General features: G+C 48.2%; 2 protein-coding genes across 2 annotated transcripts in view; both read right to left on the bottom strand.

Annotated features, from left to right (window-relative positions):
• PSMD1 (proteasome 26S subunit, non-ATPase 1) overlaps positions 1-13,239 on the bottom strand; it is a 74,882-nt gene extending 61,643 nt beyond the window's left edge. The window contains exons 1-11 of the mRNA XM_050902242.1: positions 13,155-13,239; positions 10,641-10,684; positions 9,485-9,558; positions 9,066-9,235; positions 7,989-8,194; positions 6,834-6,977; positions 5,751-5,977; positions 4,245-4,305; positions 2,413-2,541; positions 1,145-1,233; positions 397-475 (exon numbers count right to left, since the gene is read on the bottom strand). Coding sequence (XP_050758199.1) covers positions 397-475; positions 1,145-1,233; positions 2,413-2,541; positions 4,245-4,305; positions 5,751-5,977; positions 6,834-6,977; positions 7,989-8,194; positions 9,066-9,235; positions 9,485-9,558; positions 10,641-10,684; positions 13,155-13,170 — 1,239 coding nt within the window. The 5' untranslated portion in view covers positions 13,171-13,239. The remainder of the gene's footprint in view (positions 1-396; positions 476-1,144; positions 1,234-2,412; positions 2,542-4,244; positions 4,306-5,750; positions 5,978-6,833; positions 6,978-7,988; positions 8,195-9,065; positions 9,236-9,484; positions 9,559-10,640; positions 10,685-13,154) is intronic.
• Positions 13,240-17,212: 3,973 nt separating this feature from the next.
• C10H2orf72 (chromosome 10 C2orf72 homolog) lies at positions 17,213-22,365 on the bottom strand. The gene is made up of 3 exons (XM_050902871.1): positions 21,840-22,365; positions 18,618-18,734; positions 17,213-17,400 (listed from the first exon to the last, which is right to left on the bottom strand). Exons 1-3 carry the CDS (start codon positions 22,363-22,365, stop codon positions 17,309-17,311), a joined length of 735 nt encoding a protein of 244 aa, XP_050758828.1. The 3' UTR covers positions 17,213-17,308.
• Between the last annotated feature and the right edge of the window lie 900 nt (positions 22,366-23,265).

The following is a 23,265-nucleotide window of genomic DNA, read 5'->3' as shown; positions in this document are numbered from 1 at the left end:
TGACCACTACTTAGGTCACCATTCAAGCTTACTGAAACTTACTACAGTAAGGACTTCAGTACTGTCCCAAAACCACTTAAGAAATAGACACCTGCAATTTTAATAGCTAGAAACTACTGACTCTGTTCAACTCAACAAGGAAGAGAAGAGCTAGGAAGACTCTCTCCTTGAGCCATGTTATCCTACCACCTTTTTGATCCTCAGCAAAACATGCCATGAACTACATCGGATATCAGACGAGATGGACTTGATAAAGCACAGCTGTTCTTTAGTGCAAAGACACAAACTATGTTACAAACTGGAGTGCAGGTATCATTCAGAATCCCCATTTCAATGTTTTCAGTGTTCACAAGTCAAGCATTTATATTGAACAGAGGGAAATGAATGCAACGTTACCTTGTGTATAACACCCAAGCTGGCAGTAGCAGTAAACTTAGCCCAGTTAGTGGCCCTGGCAAGCCACTCCAAATTGTCTCTGCAAGACAAAAAGAGAAAGGTTATACAAAGTTTTTCATACAGCCTGTTCCTCATCCTGCAAGCAGGGTTTCACAGCACTAAAGACTGCTTTCAAACCAGAAACAGCTCCAGAAGGCAAGAAGGCTAACCACTTTTCCACTTTATATCTCTCTCCCCTTCATCAGCCCTGATTTTTGGCTGGTCATAGTCAAGCTTCTAGATACTGGTGATCTCAGTGAAAGACGGAGAACAACTGCTCAATATGCAGCCCATCAACTCTCGGAGAAACTCTAGCAGAGTTTCTGGAGCTTTCCTCAAGTCCCTGGTAAGGTCAGCCCTGACATTTCCCTTCCAAGAGTCATTCAGCACTGTCAGTCTCTACCAAAAAAGATACATCATCTCAGAAATTCTCCAACTAGTAAACAAAGAGAATAGAAATTCCAGATTTCCACCCTCCAAACTGCTCATATGGCTAGCAGTCAAATAAAGCCAGTTTGTGAGGACAGAGAAAAGGAAACAATTCCAGCTTCCTTCCTCTGCCTCCACATTGGTTTTCAGACCCTTTGTTTATTCTTCTCTTAAGCCCATCAGAGTTCTGCAGCCACCCTTTTGGAAGTATCAAGCTAAGTAGGGCAACAATGTTGTTCAAACACCTCTAAATGACGTAGCTTCCTTGCCATAGATTTACCTAAGGAACTGGTCACTGGTTGTACCACAATGCATAAAGGAGTTTGCTATAACCGTTGCTGTATGACACACGGAATTCCGCACTGCATCCTGAAAGAACAAAAACAATCAGTATCACCAGTCAGCAAAAGATATGCCCTAGGTCGCTTAACATGCTTGCCAGTACACTAGAAAAATGGATTGTAATTATGCTCAATTTAACCGGCAATTTCCCTTTAATCAGAGTTAATAGATTGTTAATACATTCTAATATATCCTCAACCCATCTTTCCAGTGCAAACCAATCTTTTCTATGAGTTTCTGTCAGAGATGTGATTACTTCAATTGCAGCTTAACTGGAGAACCCCCCCTTCTGGTTCCCAGAACTGAGCACTGCAGAGCGCGTGCTGCTGACGTTTTCAAGCCATCCCTGGAACACTATGCAGGATCACTCCCAAACACTTAACTAGCAGATGGAAAAGATTTTCCAGTACATTTGAAGTGCCTCCTGAAACAGATGAACCCACTGACAAGCATTCCCTACCATTTTTGCTGATGATGTGCATCTCATTTCCCATATAGGAAACTTCTCCTATGGTTTCTAATAATCATTTAGAGAGTCTAATTTACCTGTAAGTTTTCATTTGCCCAACCTTGAGTAACACCTTCCAAAACAAAACCAGTTACTCAATTCACTAGCACTGCCTACATTACAATATCTGATTAATATTTCCACATTGAAGACAAAACCAGTCTCTGAGCACACATCAGGATTTCTTTAGCCAAGCTGAAGGTGTGGTCTCACATAACACCTCAACCAAGATACCAACATACTGTAACCTACAGTCCTGGCTGACTCCTTCCCTCCCCAACCAGCAGCATTTGCAATGGATCAGTCATGGAGCTGGAGGGTGAGTTCATCCATCTTACTGACAATATGGAAAACAAACCCACCAAAAAAAAGGAGGGAGAAAAGGATTAGTTTCTATAACCAATCGGGGGGGTGAATCAACACGCTAATAGCAGCCTGTCATTAGGTCATACTAGCTGTAAGTTGAAACAATCTGATTATATGACCTTCTTTGGGTGCAATGAGCTCTTCTTCAGCCTCACAGATTCAGGTTTTAAATGTTAATTTATCATGACTAAAACACAGATTTGTATCCTCAAAGCCCAGGGAGGCCATGCTGAAACATAAGATGATGTTGTAAAATAACAGCAACGTGGTCCAAACAAACACAGGATTAATCAGATGAATCCAAGACAACCATATCTAACAAAGCCTCTTACCTTTGTGTTTTTGAGGATCATGAGGTCTGTATTGTTGTTTCGTATTAAAAACTGCAGATGTAACTCAATTGCCATTTCCCCACTTAAAATTTTAATCATTTTTGAGATCTGGTCCTTAGGCTCTGGGTTCTTCACATACAAGGAAAAAGAAGAGAAAACATGAGAACCCAACTACAGCTCCATTAAAATACAATTCGTGAGAAGCCACTCTGGTATGTTCCCATCACCTTATTCCAAAATCTATCAGGTTTTAGGACTAAAAGGACATTGTTTCTGCCCTTGCTGCACAAGCCCAAACCTCCCAGATAATCAAGTCCCTTTGTGCACAACAGTGCAGGTGGGAGAAGAGACTCTTTGAAAAGAAATGTATTCTTTCATTGAGTGACATCTGATATTCTGCAAGCTGCTGTTTGGCCTTACAGATACAATGAGTCTCCTGCCACTTTTATAGATGTGAACCTGTATTTCCATGGAGGTTTTAATGGAGAGGACCACAAAGCCACAACACTTTGCATGACCCTGCTGAGCTGCAGCATCATTCTTGTGAGCTACAGGCTTTATTTAGAACAACGGCTAGTGGAACTAGGAATCTCTAATACATTCATGTTCCAGAGCTCTTTGAGAAAGCCTCCTTCTTCCTCACGATGGAGCAGTTTCCACAGATTAAGTTCCAACTGAAGTCCCTTCTGAGCAGGGTGAAAAGTACACTGCAGCTCTTTGTACTGACATTGTTAGCTGGTCAGAGACCAGCCAAGCATGACTAGTTCAGCCCTTAAACTAATCCCCTCAATTATTTCTTTGTAGTCAGCATTCTGAATTGTGGAAGATTAAGCTCAAGAACATTTCTGGCCACATAGATCGTTTTTATGTACTTGTTCCTCGGCACAGTCAGCAATGCCAATGCAGCAGAAACTGATTCAAGACACTTTTCCTGCACAAAAGCACTGTTTACAGGTTCCTTGATGAGACAAGAAACTCAACCCCTTTTGTTTTCTTTGTGGAATGTAATTTTGAGAAAACACTTCTGTTTGCTCTTGATTAATTTTTAAGTGATCTGCAAGAATCTCTCAAAGATTCCCAAGTCTAGTTTGCAAACACACACCATGGGGAAAAACAAAAAAAACTTGTCTCGGGTTTTACTTTCCTCTCTAGTAGCATTTCCTTTCCTCAGCATTAGAAGTGTCAGAATTGCATTAGCTATTCTACATGCTGAAATGCAATTGTATGTTATGTTAGAAGTGAACTCACTTTCTCCAATACTTGGGAAAAGAAACTAAACACAAAGGTTCTAACCAGCTGGCCCAGCAACACAGCCACCATGCTAGCCAGAAGCAACACCTTCCTCCTCCATGGAAAAGGAACTACATTACATCAGCATCCCCTCCTGCCATTCCTGCAGAACAGCATCAGTTCTATCCAGCCAGAACTATAGCCAGATTTCAGAAGCAGAAGAAAAAAAAAACCGCATCAAGCTAATTCATCAGCTAAGGTTCTCAGCAGCAGTCAAATTTCAGGCCCTTTCTTCTGGAATGAGTTAATTATTTCACTATCAACAAAAAGCAAACACATGAGTGAGATCCTTCTGTCCCCTTTTCCAGGGCTCAGTAATTCCCACTGAAATCTACCCACTTCCCACTCTCCCCCAGCTTTCACTATCTGAACTGCTGGACTTCCAGATATTTGGTCCTCAGAGATCATCTGTCACCTTGTCTCCAAGCAAGACAGAAGTGGAATTCCATTCTTCATTAGCCAAACCAATTTAGCAACCCCAGAGATTCAAAGAGAACACGTAAGAAAAACTATGAAAGGCATATTTTGGAAATGGCACTCACAATTTCTGCAGACTTCCCCGCACAAGTGCTTCCTGGTTTCTCTTCTGCTTCCATAGCATCACTGAAATAAAATGAAAAATGCAACCCAGTCCATCACTCATAACTAGTCAAGCACTGTAATTATGGCTGAACACTGTCCTGGAAGAGTAGCCTGGGATTTGGAGATGATGACTGGAAACAGGACTTTGATGGGACAAGGGCTGACTATCTGGAGGTCACTGCTGAGAAGCAAACTCCTCCCCAATTCAATTTTCAGTGAACTTAAAGACAAAGGCCCGGAAAACCCCACCCTCTTATTCCATCTATAGAGACAATAAAAATAGAGATGCTTGTAGGGAATGAACAGGCAGAGACAGGTGAGAAAACAAGGTCAACAAACAAGGCAGCAAGGATAATTATATCCTCAACCTGAAGCCTTGAGCTCATCACTATTAGGATGGATGCTAGAGTGTTGATGGAAATGAAACATATTAAGCTGCCTTTAGCACCTTGCTCTAATGCTTCACAGGCTGACTTATAAATTATTCTGTGCCTTTCCTTTTATTTCACTGGAAAAGAAGAGAGGAGAATGCTTGCTATGCCCATATCACTGATTCAAAAGCATTTAGACCCTGTTCCTCACAGCTGCATAAGCCCTTATATTTAACCAGCCTTGATCTAGGCAGCATTCTCCATCATGCACTATCAAAGACAGTGCAAGGATCAGGTTGTGTACAGACATGACAGTTCTGGTGATTAAAGAGCAGAGGGCGCACAAACTTCTTCCTTACTGCCCACAAGCTGGGCAGCAGTGTTAGCATGGATTGCCCAATCCTCTAAAACCAGAGGTTTAAAACAAAACTATCTACGTCAATTACCTGTAAGCCATCAAAAGAAGAAATAAAGAAGATGGAATGGTTAGTGCCAACTTTGGTTTTCTTAACAGCGGCTTCCTGCAGCTAAGATCCAGTGATGTTGACCACTGAACCAGTTTTAAATGTCAGGACTTTAACAAAACTCAGACTAGATTTGAACTAGCTTGTTTTAACTGCAAGTACAAAAGGGTCTATAACACTACAGTATCATCTGAGCTCACTCGTCCCACAAGCAGGGAGCAGACCACAAGCTATGATGTGAAACCAAACTTGCGCATAGCTGCAACGAGCTTTTTGCTTGAACTCTCCCCTTCCTTAGCTTTACAAGTTGCTGCAAAGACCACACAACATCAGAGTGTTCTTGAGCAATTCACACTATGGCTTAATGAACTGCTGCTCATTAGCTGAGCCACAGTAACTGCACCAGGCTTACCTCAACTGCAAAGGAAAATGCATTCTTTCAAAAAGCAGTGGATTCTGGTAATACACAATTTTGCCCTGAGCAAACAGCACGTCTTGTCTATTACCCTGACTTAAATGAAGGGGAGTAACTCGATTGCTTGTAATGGGCATCCATACACAGAACAGGAGGCTCCATCAGAGCAGGACTGTAACCAAACAATTACACCTCTTCTCAAGCCAATCTCCCCACCTGTCTTTCTCCAATCCAGGGACGGTGCCGGTGTTGGTGGATCCAGGCACAGAGGCAATTGGAGTGCCAACCGTGCGGAGATTCTGGATCACAGAAGACAAGAACTGCTGGCTAGCACTTTCATACAGATCAAAGCAAATTTGGTAGGCCATGAGAAGGTTATCTTCCTTCACCAGTTTTTCCAAGATGTCACTCACAGCCTGTGGGTCATCCAGGAATATCAGGCACTGAGCGGGAGGAAGGGAAGAACAGGGGGGAGGGGAAGAAAAAGAAAAAAAAAAAAAAAAAAAATCAGAAGACATTCTATACTTTAGAATGAAAAAGCAACACTACCTGAGGCCACACTCCATTTTCCTCATGGAGTGGGGAGCTCTTCCACAGAACACCCCTTCAAAGAAAGAAAAATTCTCTCTCTCATAGGAGATAATAGAAATCTTTGAAGAGTTTTTATAGGTCAGTTTAAAAACAAGACCAAGTATTAAAAATTCAAGACACACCATTCAAGTCTTCCTGTTTCTGCAGCTTTATCTTTGGAAACTGACAATGTTGTCCTACCAAACACAAAAATTTCAAAAGCACATTAAAGCAGCATCAGTCTTTTTGTAGGGATGTCTCAGCAAAACGGAACAGGCATAACACTCCTGAGTCACACGTACACGGCGTACCAAGATTGGCAAAGCCGTGAGACCATCTGAGTAACTTCATAACTGGTCGTCTAAACACTTTCAGACAACGGCTTACCAAAAACCAAAGCACTGTAAATATTCTTTGGAGGAATAAATAAAATTCCAAGCTGTGAACCTACCATCTGATACTTCCAACATAGGACTGAAATATTCTGTCAGAATTGTCTATGTTCCCAAACTGCCTTTGAACATGTTTGTTTCTCTATAAATTGACCAAATGTGCAATACTTGCATCTCTTTTTCAAGTTGGTCTCACTTTGATATATATTTGAAGCATGCAACCAGGAAAAGATATTTCATTTAACTGAATAAAAAACAGAAGTCACGTAGATGTCAAGTCAAATACATCTAAAGAAGAGTAATTTTTGATCTTTAAACATCACTCTGAGAAGTTTACCTGGCACACGTTGATGAAGTCTGGTTTCTCCAGATTCATGTAGATTTTAACTAGAACTCTCAAGACTTTATTACGGAACTGTTTATTCTGCATCAAAGACATACAGAGCTTCAAGCTGTAGGCTAGCATCCCAGGAACATCGTTCTGAAATAAAATTCAGGGATATTAAGTCTGGGTTTGGACTGACAAGTAGGATTTAGAAATTAAAATAAAGCTACCTCCTTCTATTTTAAAAAGCAAAGCAAAAAGACATGCACATATAAACAGTCACAGTTTCCTTTCCCATTTTCAGAAAAGCTTATATGCAGGTGTATCGCAGTTTAAAGAAAAAATGCTACCAAAAAATGTACAGAACCAATATTTAATTCAGTAGTTAAAACATGCAAAAGATTCATTTGAAGTTCAATACCTATTTCCCCTTTTTCACCTTTCTTGTTTGAATAACCACTCTCAAATGCAGTGAAATTCACTGCACTAACATAAAATGTCAGCAAAACAAACCATGCACCAAGAAAAGATCCCCAACACACCTATTTCTTGGTAGAGACTGAGAAACAGATTTGGTTACTAGACATCAGAAAGGTAATTTGAAATGAGGGATTTATAATGGGCAGTTAAGTTAGTAAATGCACAGGACAGCAAACAGAACAGAGAAAGCAAGATGGATGCCTTATGATTATCGTTCCTGTATACAGAAATGGGAGACATCCAAAAATATGGGAAAGCTGTAAACTGAAAAGTGGTAAAATCTAAAGGATTTAAACCACGTGTCTGGCATATGATTGAGATACTGCAGCATAATAAGATTACACACAACCACTGAGCTGCTGCAAATGACTACAGGCATGCTTCTTTTACTGCCATTACTAGGTAACATGACTTACCTTAAACCCTCAGTGAAAGATGTTAAAGCCAGACTGTACTGCCTTGCAGTCAGGGCAGGCTAAGACTGCACACAGGGGTCTCTCTATATTTGATAGCCCTGAGTGGCTCTGCCTTCCATGAACATGTTGAATTAAACACCCCTGAGTTTCATCTTTTATTCTGTTCATACAAAACACGGCAAGTTCCATAGCAACATGGATCTTGTACTTCACTTCTGGATCCATACCTGGAAAAGCCTAGCTACATGCACCTCCTGTCTCTTGCACATACCGATTCAAGGATGGTTTTCTCAAAGATGTCCAGTCTGCGTGTCTCTAGAGCAATGCCGATGGCCTGCTTGTACTTGTGGTCATCCAAGCACCGCTGGAACATTTTGTTCACTATCCCTTCTAGCCTTTCATCGACAGGTTTCTTCTCCCCTTCCGGCAGCTCTGCATTCTCCACACACTGCTTGGTATAGTGGTCGATACATTTTGCTGAAAAGATATTGAACAAACATGGGGGGAAAAGTCAACTTCCTAGATGTTTGCGGGTTTTTACAGATAAAGAGACCAGTATGTGCACACACACCTTCTACCAGCAAATACAGCATATAGGAAACTACACAAAGGTGAGGCACAAGAACTACTTGTGGTCATATACAGATAGTAGTGGAAGATACTTATATTCTCTCCTAACAAACTCTGATTTTGGTGCTGAAACCAAGCAGATATTTTTAAAATGGAACCAAGGACATGATCTCTGTTCCAAGTGGCATATTTTAAATAAATGAGGAAACAGCAGTAGGAGGCTTCCTAGCTCCACTGTAAGCACTAGCTGGGGAGACTGAAAGCCAGCCCTGGTCCATCATATCCTGTATAAGGTAAGTGATACCAGCAGACAAGATTTTTAAAAGACCTTCAAATTATACATGCACTCAACATCTGACTTGCTACTATCCTGTTAACGGTGGATAAAAAAAATTGTACCCCTCATTCAGGTGTGCAGCTACACTTATTAGCCAATTATTTCTGAAGTTATACTGAAATTGATAACAACATTAGCACACAAATGAAAGAAAGGACAATAAACAACCAAAGCAATTTTCCTATTAGGAACTCGCAATAGAATAAGGGTTAAGAATAGGAAAAAAATGCCAGAACTCCTAAGTCAGTTCCATTACAGAATCCCAAAGCAGGAGAAAGAAAGCACGAATAAACTGGGTAAAATTAGCTGCAGCATCAGTTTAAATAAATGCAAGGAGAGGAAGAGCAATATGGAGAAAAGCAGCTAAATCAAAGTAAAATCTCAAAGTTACAGTAGTTTTGACAACACAAGAGCTTTTCTTCTGCAGCAACAGTTGTTTACCAATGATCGTCTCCACATATTCCGAGTTGTCATTGACATTGAAGAGGTCACCTGCTCCCAGGGCATAGTTCAGCGATTCCTCAAAAGCTCCCAGGTGGTAAAAAACTTTAGAAGCAACTAGAGCAGCAAACTGCCGGCTCCGAAATCCCTCGTCTTCATAGAGAACTTCACTGCAAAGAAGAGAGAGAAAAGCATCAGCTCTGTGTGCTCAGTTCTCTTTAAGGCCACATGACAGCTTGATCAAACTTGCATCTTTGGGACTACAGCTCCAACCCCATATCCACTTATATTAGTCCTTTCTGGAAAATATGGAGCTAGATGCTGTACTAGCCAGTATCAAGCAACCAGAACTACATCCAATTCATATCTCATGTTCTTTTTAAGCAGCACACCCTGAAGTAATAAGTGTCTTCTCTTACATTTTGTCCACTGACTCGGAGATTTCTGCCCAGAAGTCATTGACAACAGCATTCAACTTGTGAAGAGCAAACTCCTACAAAAAATAATAAAAAGTTATATTACATAAAAAAATGCATTTTTTACCTTTCCCCAGCAAAAATGAAGTACCACCTAAGACTGATATCATAAACACTGACCCATTTCAACAGCAAATTCTACTTAAAAAGATCTTTGCAAGCATTCACTGATCTTTGCAAGTCCTTTGCAAAAAAAGGGCTGTTCATTTAACAGGTAATACAACTCTGATGGTCCTTCCCATGGCCTCTCTGTGATGAATGACTGGCTAAAATGACTGATAGGTGAAATTCCTTAAAATACAAAGTTTTCAAAGTCTTTGTGGCAACCTTTGTGTAGCACATAGAATTGGCCTGTGGTCTATGCCAGCCAACTCTATTTATTTATTTGGACACAGTACTTTAGCAGATAAACAATATCTGGACTAGAGTCAGCCCACTTGTAATCAGTTCAGAGCAAAAGCAGGGCTCTTTCAGACCTATCACCACCTACATGTTTCCAACCAAAACATTTAGGGGATTACTAATATTACAAGATGCACCTCCCCCTCCTAAAAGGGGCTATGTTAACTGTTCAGGTAACTAGCAAGCATCATCAATACACCTCCACTTCAAGTGTTTGGTGTTGTCCTATAGATTTATATACTCTGTGGACTGTAAAGTTTCTGTTGCTGTTGTCTTCTCCTACTATAATTGTGATTTTTTTTTTTCCAAGTGAAAACTGTAACTGTGATTTTGGTTCATGTTGCTTAAATTATGCTAAAAACTTGAGATGTTCTTCAGCTTTGAATTTTACGTAGTCAAAAATGCAGTCTCTGGAACACTTTTAAGTAACAAAGCCCCATTATTATCAGAGAGCTGCGAGCTTTGGTGAATACAGATCTTTGCATGTGAAGCTCCAGTTTGATCCATGTTCAAAACAAGGAAGTTTGCCATCTGTTATCATGTTATTTAAGCCCTTCCTTTCAGCTTTCAGGCGAGATACGATTTGGGGCCCACCTGTTGCTGTCCAACCATTAATTATTGAGATCCACTCATTTCTGATTTTGAGCTCTCAACATAATGCATCTGCTGTTATTTGCTCCCAGATGTAAGAGCTTACCTTGAGCTGTGGCTCTTCTTCATCCAGAAGAGAGATAATTCCAGCTGCAAAACAAGATCATAGTCAGTTTTGGACTCTCTCTGTTTCAAAAGTGAACATATTATTTCGTTCAAAACCAACAGAATAGGAAAGAAGGCTATCTCTGGAATGCTGGTTTAAGCCTTCAGTATTAAAATTCAAAGATCAGATCCAAGTTTGTATTAAACATGATATAAAATAGTTCATAATTTATAACTGAAAAGGTAGACTGTTTATAAAAGATAATCATTCTTAGAGGAAAACATATTAGACAGGAACTCAGAGAATCTGGGATTTACTTCCAGCTCCATCACTAGTTTGCTGACTGCTTTCTAGCAAGTCACTTCCCCAAGGGGCATAAAGAAGATCATGTCAAAACATCCTAACTTTTTTCATGCCAAGGAAACAGGCCTCATGGCTAAAAGAAGATGTCATATCTCGCAGCTTTAGCAAGACTCCTGACGCTGTCCCAGAACATTTGTACAAACAGCTACAGAAATATTGTTTAACTGACATAACTGAAAGAGAGGTTCACAGTTATCTGGGGAGCTCAATCTGAAGAATGGTTATAGATGGTTTCGTTGTCAGACTGCAAGGACACAACCGAAAGGGTTGGAATAGGATCTGATCAAAGTCCAACACAATTCACTGCTTTTAATCTTTCATCTGTTGTATAGATCGACAACCTTTTTAAATCTAAATACGACATCAAACTGGAAACGCCAGCAAGCCTACTGGAAGGCTGAACTGGGCTTTCAAAAGATCTTGACAGATCTAAAAGGAGAGCATGCAGGTCAAAACTAAAACGTACAAATACAGAAAGGAATCTGAATAGTACAGTGGATTAAGATGAAACATGATCAATAATATCATATGGCTGCAGTGGGAGGCAGAGAACCCAACCTTCACACTGAGATGTGTAAGTGAGAGCGTTTCGTGGCAGATATACGAGGCAATCCTTCCCTCTGCTCGGCACTGACACACCTGAGCCAGACCGCTGTGTCCAGTGCTGGGCACCATGTTTTAAGAGTTACGAGCAAACCAGGATGTTCAGAACTGAGCAGTAAGAACAAAGAGGTCTAGCAATTGGGACTTACGAAGGTTGACTGGAGGCCTGTAACTGGTTAGTCTATGGAAATCTGGGAAGGGTACAGAGTTCACACATGTACAGGGCAGCTGCCAGTAGAAAGAGAACAATCTGATCTTTGTGTCAGATACAAACAGGAATAGTAAGACCAAGCTTTATTTGGAGCTTCAAAGATTCAAGTCTGATGATAAGAAAAGTTTTTTGACAGTAAGACAGTTATTCACTTTGCCTAACAAGGCTGTAAAACCTCCATTATCAGAGATTTTTTAAAACCAGGTTAGACACATGTCCGTCAATAACAACAACTGAAGGAGCACTGATGTGGCCCTTAGGCAAGGAAGGCAGGTCAGTAGCCCACCCCACAGCGCTCCTTCCAGCTGTTTTCTGCAACTCTACTGCAAATGCATGATTTTTTTTTTTTAAATAAGCTCCCGTGTTTACCTGATTTATCAGGAGGAAAAAATCTCACTCCTATTCCACACCCCTTTGAAATTAATTCCTACTTCTCCTCAATTAAAATAAGACTTAAACATAAAGCAAAAGGTTCAGAAAGAGAAAGCTACTTGCAGACTATTATCCTCTGCACTGTTTCTCTCACAAAGCCACAACCAGTCACATAGTACTTTCTGGCCTGAGTACTTTTGGAAATATTTTTCATATTTTCTTACACTATGAGGTTCTCAGTAGATCCAGAAACAGCGTTTAACATCTAATTCCTCACACGCTTCATCAGCCTGGACGCTTTAGGCTGGCTTTTCCTCTGCAAGGCATTTGCATTTCTGACCCCCTCCAAAGTTCAGGTCTGCCTCTTCCCCCTTTCTCATTCCCTGCTGGACCTCCTGCAGACCCCTACCGCCCACCGGTTCTACACCTCCTATGCGTTATTCACTTTAAGCAGGTGAAGACCTTCAGTTCACAACTGCGGCACAGGAGCACCCCAGTGTTTGCCGGGGGGCTCGCAAAGCCACCAGAGCGCCTTCACAGAGTACCGGCAGGAGGTGGACGCGGCGCCGGGACGGGCAGGCAGGCAGCCGCCTCTGCCTCCCGCGCGTCCCCACCGAGTCCGCCGGAGAGCTGGCCCCGCTGAGGCCGCCACAGCACCCGGCGGAGGGCGGGAGGCCACCCTGGGGCACGGGCGGGCACCGGGCACGGGGCAGCCCCCCGCCTCCCGTGGCTCAGGCTTAAAGTGCCGGCTGTGGCGAACCGCCGGGCACCGGGGCGGCCTCCCGCTCCCGCCAGGGCGCACGGTGGCTACCGGCCGGGGGTGACCGGGGCGGGGGGAAGCCCCCGTGATGGGCGGCCCCACGGAGCGCTGCGGCCGGCGCCCCCGCGGCCTGCGCCGGTGCCCAGTCACGGCCCTGACTCAGCGAAACCCCGGCGGGCAACACTGCCCCGCGCCGCTCCCTCACCGGCCGAGGTGATCATGATGCCGCCCGCCCGGCCCGCGGAGGGAGGTGGGGTCCGGTCCGCTCCGGCCCGCTCCGGCCGAGGTGCGGTGGTGCCGCCGCCGCCGCCGCCCGGGGTCCGCGCCGTGCCGCTGCCACTCCGCCGCCGCCCGGCCCGGAAGTGCCGCGAAGGGCCCCTTCCGGCAGGACTCCGCTGCTCCCGGGAAAGGTGCCCGTGGCGATCGCCTGCGCGGGGGGCGGGGGCCGAGAAACAGCCAGGCGCGAGTGGGACAGCTTTGCCTCCAGGGGCCTCGCACCTTCCCCTGCCCCGCTCACAGGCACCCCGGGCCCTCACCGGCCCCACCGCCCCCGCACGCCTCGCCGGCCCCACGCGGGACCCCGCGGACTCCCCCACCAACCCCACACACTCCGCAGACCCCACACCGGGCCCGCAGGGCGGCCACCTCATGCTTGGCATGGGAGGGTAGGCACCCCCCCCCCCGCCTGCGCCCTGCCGCCTGGCGGCGGCAAGGGGGCGTGGGGGGCCATGGGCTGTGGGATCCCCACGGGTGACCCCGTGAATGCCATGTTTGCGCTGTGCCCAGACGAACGGCTGCCCCCGCTTCTGCCAGGCCGCACCGCGCAGGTGGCAGCTCCCCTCTGCCAGGACAGGCTGCCCGCAACGAGGTGGCATCGTTTGGGGCACAGGCACGTCCCACGGCATCGCAGGGATCGGGGACTTTACCCCGTGGATTTACCACCTCTTGCAGGCTGCTTCTGTGGGCTGCAACTCCTCTCGTATACCTTGTAGCCGTGGGGAAGGGCCTCACCCAAACCCCTCTCTCCATTAAAAAGGGAAGCACACGTACAGATGCATCTGACGGCCCCTCGCCAAATCTGTGTCCCCATCCGTCACTTTGCGGCACAGGGCAGCGTCCAGATCTCCCACACATACGCGTACCTGAAGGTGCCCCAGCTGTGGAGGAGCATGGAGTCATTTTGGCTCCTGCTTTAGTTCCAGTACCGACGGATGGGAAATTCAGGCTGGTGGATTTGCACTAAGGAAAATCCAGCTCAACAGCAATGGTGCCGCACAACGAGAGATCAAAGCGCCCAGACTTCACCGGCATTGATTTCTACCTGTTTCTACTAAATAGGAAAAAATACTTTCTGAAGGGCTTGAATTCCTCGAGGAAACCCAATGGCCTCAGTTAGTGAATGTTATTAATGAAAGTTATCAATCAGAGCCCTACCCACGACACCGAGAGGGTCAGCTCCGCTCTTCTCAGACAACTGAGAAGATCTCCAGCCTTCCCTGCTGCCCACAGGTGAGCAGCCTACCTGAGCTGCACACAGACCAGTTCTGCTGGTCTTGTGGATACCATGTACTGGGGTCACTTCCATGCCCTCCCAATATACCTTTTATTTAAATCAAGAGAAATATCAGTTAAACCATGCATAATGCTACTTTAAGGATAACACCATGGCAAACAATCAAACTGAAGCAGGTTCCAATTCAGAAATTAAATGTCTTTATTCTTTACAGCAAGCACATAACAGTGCCCTTAAATTATTAAATCAATTAAACATGTAAAACGATCTGCTGCACCTCCACATGCCCAGCTAGTGGAAAAAAAAAAAGAAAAAAGAATTCAAGTCGCTTTTATTCCTCAATCAAAGTACTTTTGGTCAAATGTATTCCCACTCACGCCTCCTAAGCCCCAGGCAGTTCACCCACTTCCACAAAAGTCTCACTGCACGGTAAACTTGCATGATTTACTTAAAAATTACCAGTAAATAAATCCATTGGATTTGTAGCACTAAGATAGGTTTAACTGCAAATCTGTACTCTTGGGCCACGTCTTCATTGGTAAATTCTAGGCAGCAAAGGCCAAATACTGCAAGAAAATAAAGATTCACCTGATCATATGGCAAGTCCTACTGGACTCACCTAACCAAGGGCTTTACATACGGGAAAGTACATAACTGCCCAGCAGCCTGTGCTCTGCTGTGAAGACGAGCGGAGGGAATCCACTGCACAACAGACCTACACACTCATGCCAGGGCAGAGCGGGAGGATACCTTCATCTCATTAAGGTGCACTTACTACTCAGTGCTGAAGCCCGGGGTCCTGAATACAGCCACCCACACCAAGTGACTAAGTCACTTGGTTACATTTGTATTTTCCACCTGGTCACAAGCAAAGAAAACCTACAGAAATCCTGCAGGCTGGAAGGAGAGCGGGTTCGGTGCCCTCTCTGCAGAGCAACACGCTCCGCCAACGTCAGCTGCCTCCTAGGTTCGCTCTCCCCAGCCCACACCCACACAGGAAAGTGTTTCTGCTGTGAAGAGATGCGACATGCACTTCCCCAAATGCTGCTTGCATGGACTTGGCATCCACCTACCCCCTGCCTCCCACCACCTCATGGGGCAGCTACAACACCTTATGACTGCATTTCAGGCGAAGCTTTCCTACATACAGCAAGCCTAACTATCCCAACACATTCAAACAAGCAGCGTGGTAACACAGAGACTTGCTGAGCACGCCTGCAAACGTGCCCCATCTCTCCCACTCGACCCCGCCAGCATGCCCCAGACACCTTCAGCCGCTCTCTCCCAGCCAAAACGGCAAAGCAGCACCATCACTAAAGGCACCGACTCTAAACCCAAGAGCTGCTAAGCTCTGCTCCAGTGTTACCATCATAACCCCAGCGAGGTAGGTAGGCATCGCTGTCCCCATCCTACTGGTGGGGAAACCGAGGCACGGAAAAATGGTTTGTTGAAAAATGTTGAAGATCATGGTCATGAGCAGAGCTGAGTAAAAAAACCCATCCCCCGCTCCAAGTAAGAGCTAGAGAGATGCTGAAGGCACACTGCTGGGAGAGAGTGCTGGCCGGAGCTGGCAGAACTGCAGACACTTCAGCTGCCACCGGGAAAAAAGGAGCCAGAGAGAGGACAGACATGCACGGAGGACGTACCGACATAATTCAGCAGCTAACCCAGAGAAGAGGTAGGCAGGACATGACAGGTTGAAGTTTCTGGTCTGAGCTGGATGAAACTCCAAAAGGACAGCCAGCCCCAAACAAAACCCAGCAGCTTGTGCTAAAAATAAAACAAGACCTGTGTTGTGTTGCATTAAAGTAAGAATAAAAAAGGTATTCTTAGCATTTTTATGGTTTTGGCATTTTCATTTCATCTTAGCATTTTTAAGGATTTGTAATTAATTGTGTTGCCTCACAGGCTACAGGCAGCCCTTTGCAACGACTTAAATAGATTATTTTTATATTTTTATATTTATTTATGAAGCAGCCACATCTTGTTGTGCTGCTGGCCACCTCCAAGACCTGCCACCACATGGCTGTGGAGATGTCCCAGGTAAGATGGGCCTCTCCCATAACCCCATCTAGCATCAGCCACACCTTAGTGTCCATCTGCCACCCCCTCCAACCCAGGCAGTCCATCAGTCAGTCTACGAGCACCAGGACAAGCCAGAGGGATGGATCCTCCTCCCAAACCACACTCTGCTCCAGCTGCCATTACTGTCAGTATCTTCTGCGTTATTCTTGCTACCCACAGTGGGCTGTTATTGCATTCTTCACATTACACAGTTACATTCAAGCCTTTTCAGTAGCTGGTAGATCCGTGACCTCATAGTTAGTCCCATTGCAGTCTCCATGCCACCGTGTTATTTGCCTTTTTTTTTGCCTGATCACAGAGAGGGCGGGAACTTCAAAGCAGCAATAAAGCAGGAAAACAAGGCAGCAGAATCTGTTTGCCAGGGAGGCCAGCCCCAGCAATCTCAGCAGGGAACTTTGCTCAGAATTAGAAAGCATTCCTCATTCTTCAAGCAGGTGGCTGCATTTCACACTCAAAGTCCCAACGTCATCTCGCCCAGGATGCGGGACACATCCCCAAAGGGCTTCTCAGAAGCCCAGTGTCCAGCAGCAGCTCCAGGCACCCCCGGGCAGCAGGGCGCAGCAGGGGACAGCTCTCTGGCACGGACCTCAGAGGCTGTCGGCAGCTACAGAAGACCCTGGCGAGTTAAGCCGAGCAGCTTCTCCCCAGAGCATTGTGTCCTCAGAGGAAAGGGTGAGTGGGCATGCACCAGCTCCTCCTCCCACTGCTCCAAATCCACTGGGCAGATCCAGGACGTGGACTGTGCTGGGTGCCCAGCAGCTCTAGGTGCCCGTGTCTCCAGCAGCTTCTTCGTAGTTTCCATTGGGGGACAGGCTGGTCAGAGCCAGTTCTTCCTCAGGGTCCTGCAGGTCACCTGCAAAGAGCAGAGAGAGGTCAAGGCAGATCTGAATGCAAAACCCTTCTTCATGCAAAATGCAACTTAAGATGAGAAGAAAGCACGGGATGAAGCAATTGATATATACTCACAACCTAAGCACAGCTGATTTTTTTCATAACTAATTTTAATTTTGTTTTACAAACTCAACATTGCTTCAACAAACAGGGGTGATCTACGAGCAAAGGAGCACGGGGAGCACGGGGCCCAGCTCCCTGGCCTCCTGCGGTCTCAGCAATCTCAGAACAAGCTGCATGGCCATGAGGTGCCACCTCCCTGGCACTGACAGCAAGATCAGGCACTTAAATTTTCTGACCCTAGAGGACATGTTTCAAAGCTGCACAAATTGGGCATTTCAGTTGTTTTCTCCGACCCTTAAGCTTTTTAAGCATTTTATGTGTTTAAGAGGCATTTGGACAATGCCTTTAATAACATGCTTTAACTTTTGGTCAGCCCTGAAGAGGACAGGCAGTTGGACTAGACAGGTCCCTTCCAACTGAAAACTATTCTATTCTATTCTATTATTTTTACAGTGTAGGAGCTTCCCCTCCTCTACGTGCTCCATAGAGCAGTCTGGATCTCCACACCACACACCTTGTAGCCTCCTGCATGGGGGCACTTCTGCAAAAAGAAAATCACTGCTGGGAAAAGCAAGCAGAAGTGCCAACGGTACAGCAAAGGCTGAGTGCTAGGCTATTCGTTACCTGAATAATTTTCTTTAGAATCGGGGAGCCCAAGGCTGACTGCCCTCTTCCTCCTCCCCGCCAGCCCCAAATGCAGGTGGTTTGGGAACACTCCTTCCAGCTGTGTTTGCAGAAAACATCACGTAAGATCAGGGTGATGCTTCCAATTCATTGTTTAGACAGACAGCAGTTCTGCTGCCAGAAACTCCGGCAAAACACAGCTGAGTTCAGCAGCGCTCCCAGGGGTGTAGTTGGGCACTGGACCCAGCACGGTTTTATTTAGACCATAAGCAAAAGGTCAGAAAACAGGGAGACAGCAACACAGCAGCCAGATGCGCGCTGGTTGTCTCCAGGTTCCGGCCAAACCACAGCCAGCGAAGACACGTCAGCTGCGGAGCTGGAAATAGCTTAAGGAGGCCACCAGCAAGGGGTTTGGGCACCAGAACCACCAGGGAGTCGGTGAGGAACCTCTGACAGTCGCAGCAGGAATACAAGGGAGGGAACTGGGCATACCTTCATGAACATTGTTTGCAGCTTTGGCTTCGTGACCTTTTCTCCGGCTCCTCCGGCTCCAAGAAATGCACCGCAGGAAGGATGGGAGCCTCCACCTCTCCCTGTCTTTCCCCTCTTCTGGATAAACCAGAGAAGATGAGTTCAGACCAGCAGCGGGTCAGCCCCGCTGCTCCCCCACCTCCCTGCTGCTGACTCGCAACATCTCCCCTCCATGAGCCCAACTCCTCGCAGCAAAACCGGGTCCTCTCCACAGAGCCCACCCCTGGAAAGCACAGAGCAGCTCCTGGCAATCCTTATTTCAGGCTGAAACCTCTCTGCTACCCTGGAAATTTCTCTCTGGTGTCAGTTTCTACTTTGCCACCTCACTGCCAAAACCATCCTGGATGCGGCAGCCCAGAGTGAGCAAGAAACCTGGCAGGAGCTCAGCTGGTACACGTGGCGAGGCTGGGGAGTGACACAGTTAGGGCATTCCTGCAGAAGGAAGTTCTTTTGTATTATCACACAGCTTCTGCCACATCAACCTATTTACTGCTCCCTGCTTTATTAAGCAATTCCTCCCTCCCAGGGAGACCTGCTGGACACGCAGACTTGCAGCACGCTGAAAACTACAGCTGTAACTGCTTGCAAAATGCAGAGAGCACGCGGCCTCCATCAATGTATACTATTTATTCTGGAGGACAACGAAGATCACAGCAAGTTACTACAGGCTTTCAAGCCATTATAGTAAAACACTACAGCAGCTTGTAAAACACTACACCAGCGTATTTTATATGGTCTCCAACAGTAGCAGTTCAGCATCTCCATTGAAATATCATCCAGCCTTTCACCTGTGAATCAGATAACAAACAACAAACCACTTCAGCGTCCTTCAGCTTATCAAACCATTGCGACACTAAAGGGTTCACAGTGGCAGTCTTTCCTGCCAGTCAACAAACCAAAACCTCCAGCCGCAAACACATCCCCTCCTCGCAGTGCACGGGGACTCTGGACAGCACTGAGGCACGGCAGGATAGCAGCCCAGCACATTGCTGCTTAGACCCGAGAGATGCAGGAACCCCACTGCCATTCCTGTCCCAGCTCCACTGCACAATTGACAGTGTCCGGGACATTCCCAGCACGGGGGGGCTGCAGCTCTAGAGCAACTGTCATGGGCAGAGCTGAGCAGCGATGTGTGTGGAAGAAGAGGCTTTGAAGCTGGGCTGAAATAAAACGGGCACAAGCACACGTACACAGAGCCTTACACTCTGTACACCTCCCAGCATCCTTATCCAGATGCAAGAGCATCTTTTTTCAGCTTAGCACAAGCCCCTTTCAAAATCAAGAGGGGAAACAAGACAAGCTCAGCCCTGACTGAGGACATCTTTACAGTGGCATCCCTAGAACCTACTTTGTAGGGTGCTCCACAGCCCCACACCCACCTTTCCCACAGCCCTCCCTCACATTACATTAAAGATATTATTCCCCTTGTGCCTTGCTTATGGGGAAAGCCACGGGGTGAAGGAGACCAGGCTGCAACAAAGCTGGTGCCTGGCACTGCCAGGTCCCCAGCTCTCCGGAGGCATGGCTATGCTTGGGATCCCTCTGGCCACATGGAGATTTTGGAAGGTAGGGCTCACAGGGGCATGGAAAGAAGCTGCCCCTGCCTAAGGTTGAACCCTGCAGCTGATGAGTGTCCTCATTACACACGCAGGTCCTGGGACACTTAGATGACTAAGAGCACCAGGCAGAGCATCAGAGGTGATTTAAAGCAACGCGCTGAGTCCTCCTACCCACCACACTTATAAAGCGCACAGAGACAGGCTGCAACACCCGCTCCAGCTCCTTCTGCTCTTTCTCCACTGCTGGCTGCTATGCTGCTTCCATGTCTGCATGGAGGACAAATCCACAGCTAGCCACAAAAACACACACACCGAGCCAAGCACCAGCAATGTGCAGAGGTAGAAAAATGTCATGTATGCAGGGATGTTTTTCTGCCTCTGCAGCTGCTGTCCCACCAGGCTGCTGCGACCAGAACCAGAGGGCTCACTGGCATCTGTGAGCACACCAGAAATTCTTGCAGCAGGAACAATGTGAGGAAGACAAAAGTGTGTGAAAGGAGAGAAGCTGGAAAGGGGATGATGCATGCCTCAGTACAAAGAGTTGGTAGAAGACAGTCCTACACCCTCACAGTGGGTCCTGGCCATCTCAAAGCTCCTCAACATTCAGATCCAGGGTTCTGGAGTGAGCTGATGGAAAGAAGCACCTGAGCTGCAGCTGACCATCCTCATGTCCCAGGGATCCCAGAGGACCCTGTCAATGTGGTGCTGCAGGCAAGTGCAAGGATCCCTCGGGGTAAAGGCAGCGAGACAGCAGAACACCAGAGCCCCTGGAAATGATGAGGAGCAAGGGGCAAGTGGGAAAAAATGAAAGAAAGGAGGAGGAAAGGGAAACAGCCCAAGACAAGCACTGCCAAAGATTAAAGTGAGCCCGGGCTGTCTTGTGTGGCTGCTGTGAGAGCAGAGCCTGCCCAGCTGCCCATCAGCCTGCATTTGCACACAAACATGACTCGCCTTTCGCCCCAGGGCAAGTGCTGTTCCTCAAGGCCTGTTTGACACCCAGCTTTCATCCTGCCATCCTCACGTTGCTTAAACTGGCCACCAACAGACGCGTGGTTTTAAACCCGAACACTCACTTACTGTTGTTCATATTCATTATGCAAAGCCAGCACAAGCATCTTCCTCCTTCAGGAAGGTCAGGTCCTGCCTGCACCCTGCAGCAAGGGCCGCACCCCAATCCTGCGTCCCCAAGAACACACATCCATAAGCATGGATGGCCACCATGTCGCGTGGATGGCCACAATGTCACTGCCGTCCGCTGCCACATCCCTGCTATCCATGAGCTGTTCTAGTGCTTCCCAGCCCGCTGGGAAGTTTGTCCTCCCCAGCTGCCAGGACTGGGAACCCCACCAGAAAGAGGCAGATCCCATTGCGAAGGCTCTGATCCTACCAGCATGAAAGAGATCCCATTGGGGAAAGCCAGATCCCATTGGGGTGGGGGGTGATCCCATCAGGAGTGGTCAGATCCCATTAGGATGGAGTAGATCCCGCCGAGGAGGGGACGATCCCGCAGGAAAACGGAGCGAATCTCATTGTAAAAGCCCACGGTCCCCGGGTGAGGGAGGGAGGGAGGAAGCGGCCCGGCCACCCGCTGCCCCCCCGGCCAGTCCCCCCCCGCCGCCGGTACCTGCGGGGTGCTGCAGGGCGGCCCGCAGGGCGCGGCAGGCGGCGGCGCGGCAGTCGCGCAGGGCGGCGGGGCTGCCGGGGCTGTACCGGGCCGCCTGCACCGTGCCGGGCACCGGGAACTGCCGCCGCAGCGTGGCGTCCAGCACCGCCGCGTCCTCCCCGTCCCCGCCGGGCAGGAGGACGCCGACCACGGCGGGCGGCGGTGCCGGGGGCAGGCGGCCGCGCACGTCCCGCACCACCTCTCGCAGGCGGGCCCGGGCCCCGCGGCCCCGCGCCGCCCCGCCGCGGCACAGCACCAGCAGCAGCCGCGCTCCCAGCGCCCGGCGCTCGCCGCCAACCCAGCGCCGGGACCGGCCCCCCGGCACCGGCCCCGGCGGCGCTTCGTCGCCCAGGAGGTCGCGGGCGAAGGCGGCCAGCGTGGCCGCCGCCGGGGCCCCCTCCGACACCTCAGCCACCAGCAGCACGGCCCGCCGCCCGCCCGCCCGCTCCACCAGCGCCCGCAGCTCCTGCAGCTCCGCCGCCGCCATCCCCCGCCGCCGCCGCCGCCGCGCACTCTGCCCGGCACCGCACCGCCCCCGGCACCGGCACTCCGCACCGCCCACTGGCCCCGCCACCCGCCCCCGCGCACCGGTCCCTCGCCCCCTACATCATCCCCGGCCCCGTACCCGGGCAGTAGCTCCAGCACCGCCCCCCCCCCCCCCCGCGCCAAGCACCACCCCGTGCGCCGACCCCGATGCAGCGGGGCGGGGGGTGCCAAGGATACCCCCACCGCCCCATGCAAGGTGGCCTGTAGCACCTCCAGCCCCGTCCCGGGACCGGCACCCCCCCAGCTCCCTCTGGTGAACAGCCCCTGCCTGCTGCCAGGTGGGCACAGCAGGGAGGGTACTAGAGGGGACCTGGGGCCCCCAGATCTGCCACGCAACCAGCCTCAGAGCCCTTGCACAGGCCTCCTGCGAGGCCGGTCCTGTTTCCAAGAGGAGGTGGTAAAATTCAGGCAAAAAACATGCACTATGGAGGGGCTAGGAAGCTGAGAAAGGGATGAGCGGAGGCTGTGGTGACGGCAAAGGGGGGCACACATGAGGCTGCGATAGAGGAGCAGCTGATCATGCATGCCCAAGGGTATAACGTGCTCCCCAGGGTGCAACATGCCATACCCCAGGGCAGTGGTGGAGTGGCCTCCATGGCATCATGTGCCATAGGAGGCACTACGATGCTGCACAGCCTGGCCAGGCTATAGCCGCATTTGGGAAACAATTCCACCCTGGGAAACAATTACTCCCTCAAAGGCCATACCTACCTCACTAGTCACAAGCTCCCCAATTTGTGCACAAGTGCACAGCTGAGCTGCAGCCCCCACCTCACACGCTGCACCTCCGAGTCCCTTCCCAAGCCAGTCCCCTTTGGCTTCCCCTCTGCAAGCACCACAT

Source organism: Gymnogyps californianus, chromosome 10 (genome assembly GCF_018139145.2).
Source record: "Gymnogyps californianus isolate 813 chromosome 10, ASM1813914v2, whole genome shotgun sequence".
Lineage (NCBI taxonomy): Eukaryota > Metazoa > Chordata > Aves > Accipitriformes > Cathartidae > Gymnogyps > Gymnogyps californianus.
The sequence above is the reverse complement of the archived record's forward strand: the minus strand, read 5'-3'. Positions and strand labels throughout refer to the sequence as shown.

Bases quoted from the DNA above. Each gene is read 5' to 3' on its own strand.
- C10H2orf72 (XM_050902871.1), bottom strand. From the start codon at position 22,365: ATGGCGGCGGCGGAGCTGCAGGAGCTGCGGGCGCTGGTGGAGCGGGCG. The intron at 18,735-21,839 runs GTACCGGCGGCG...TGGTTTATCCAG, and splicing joins CGCCCTGCAGCACCCCGCAG to AAGAGGGGAAAGACAGGGAG. The intron at 17,401-18,617 runs GTATGCCCAGTT...TGCTCTTTGCAG, and splicing joins TGCAAACAATGTTCATGAAG to GTGACCTGCAGGACCCTGAG.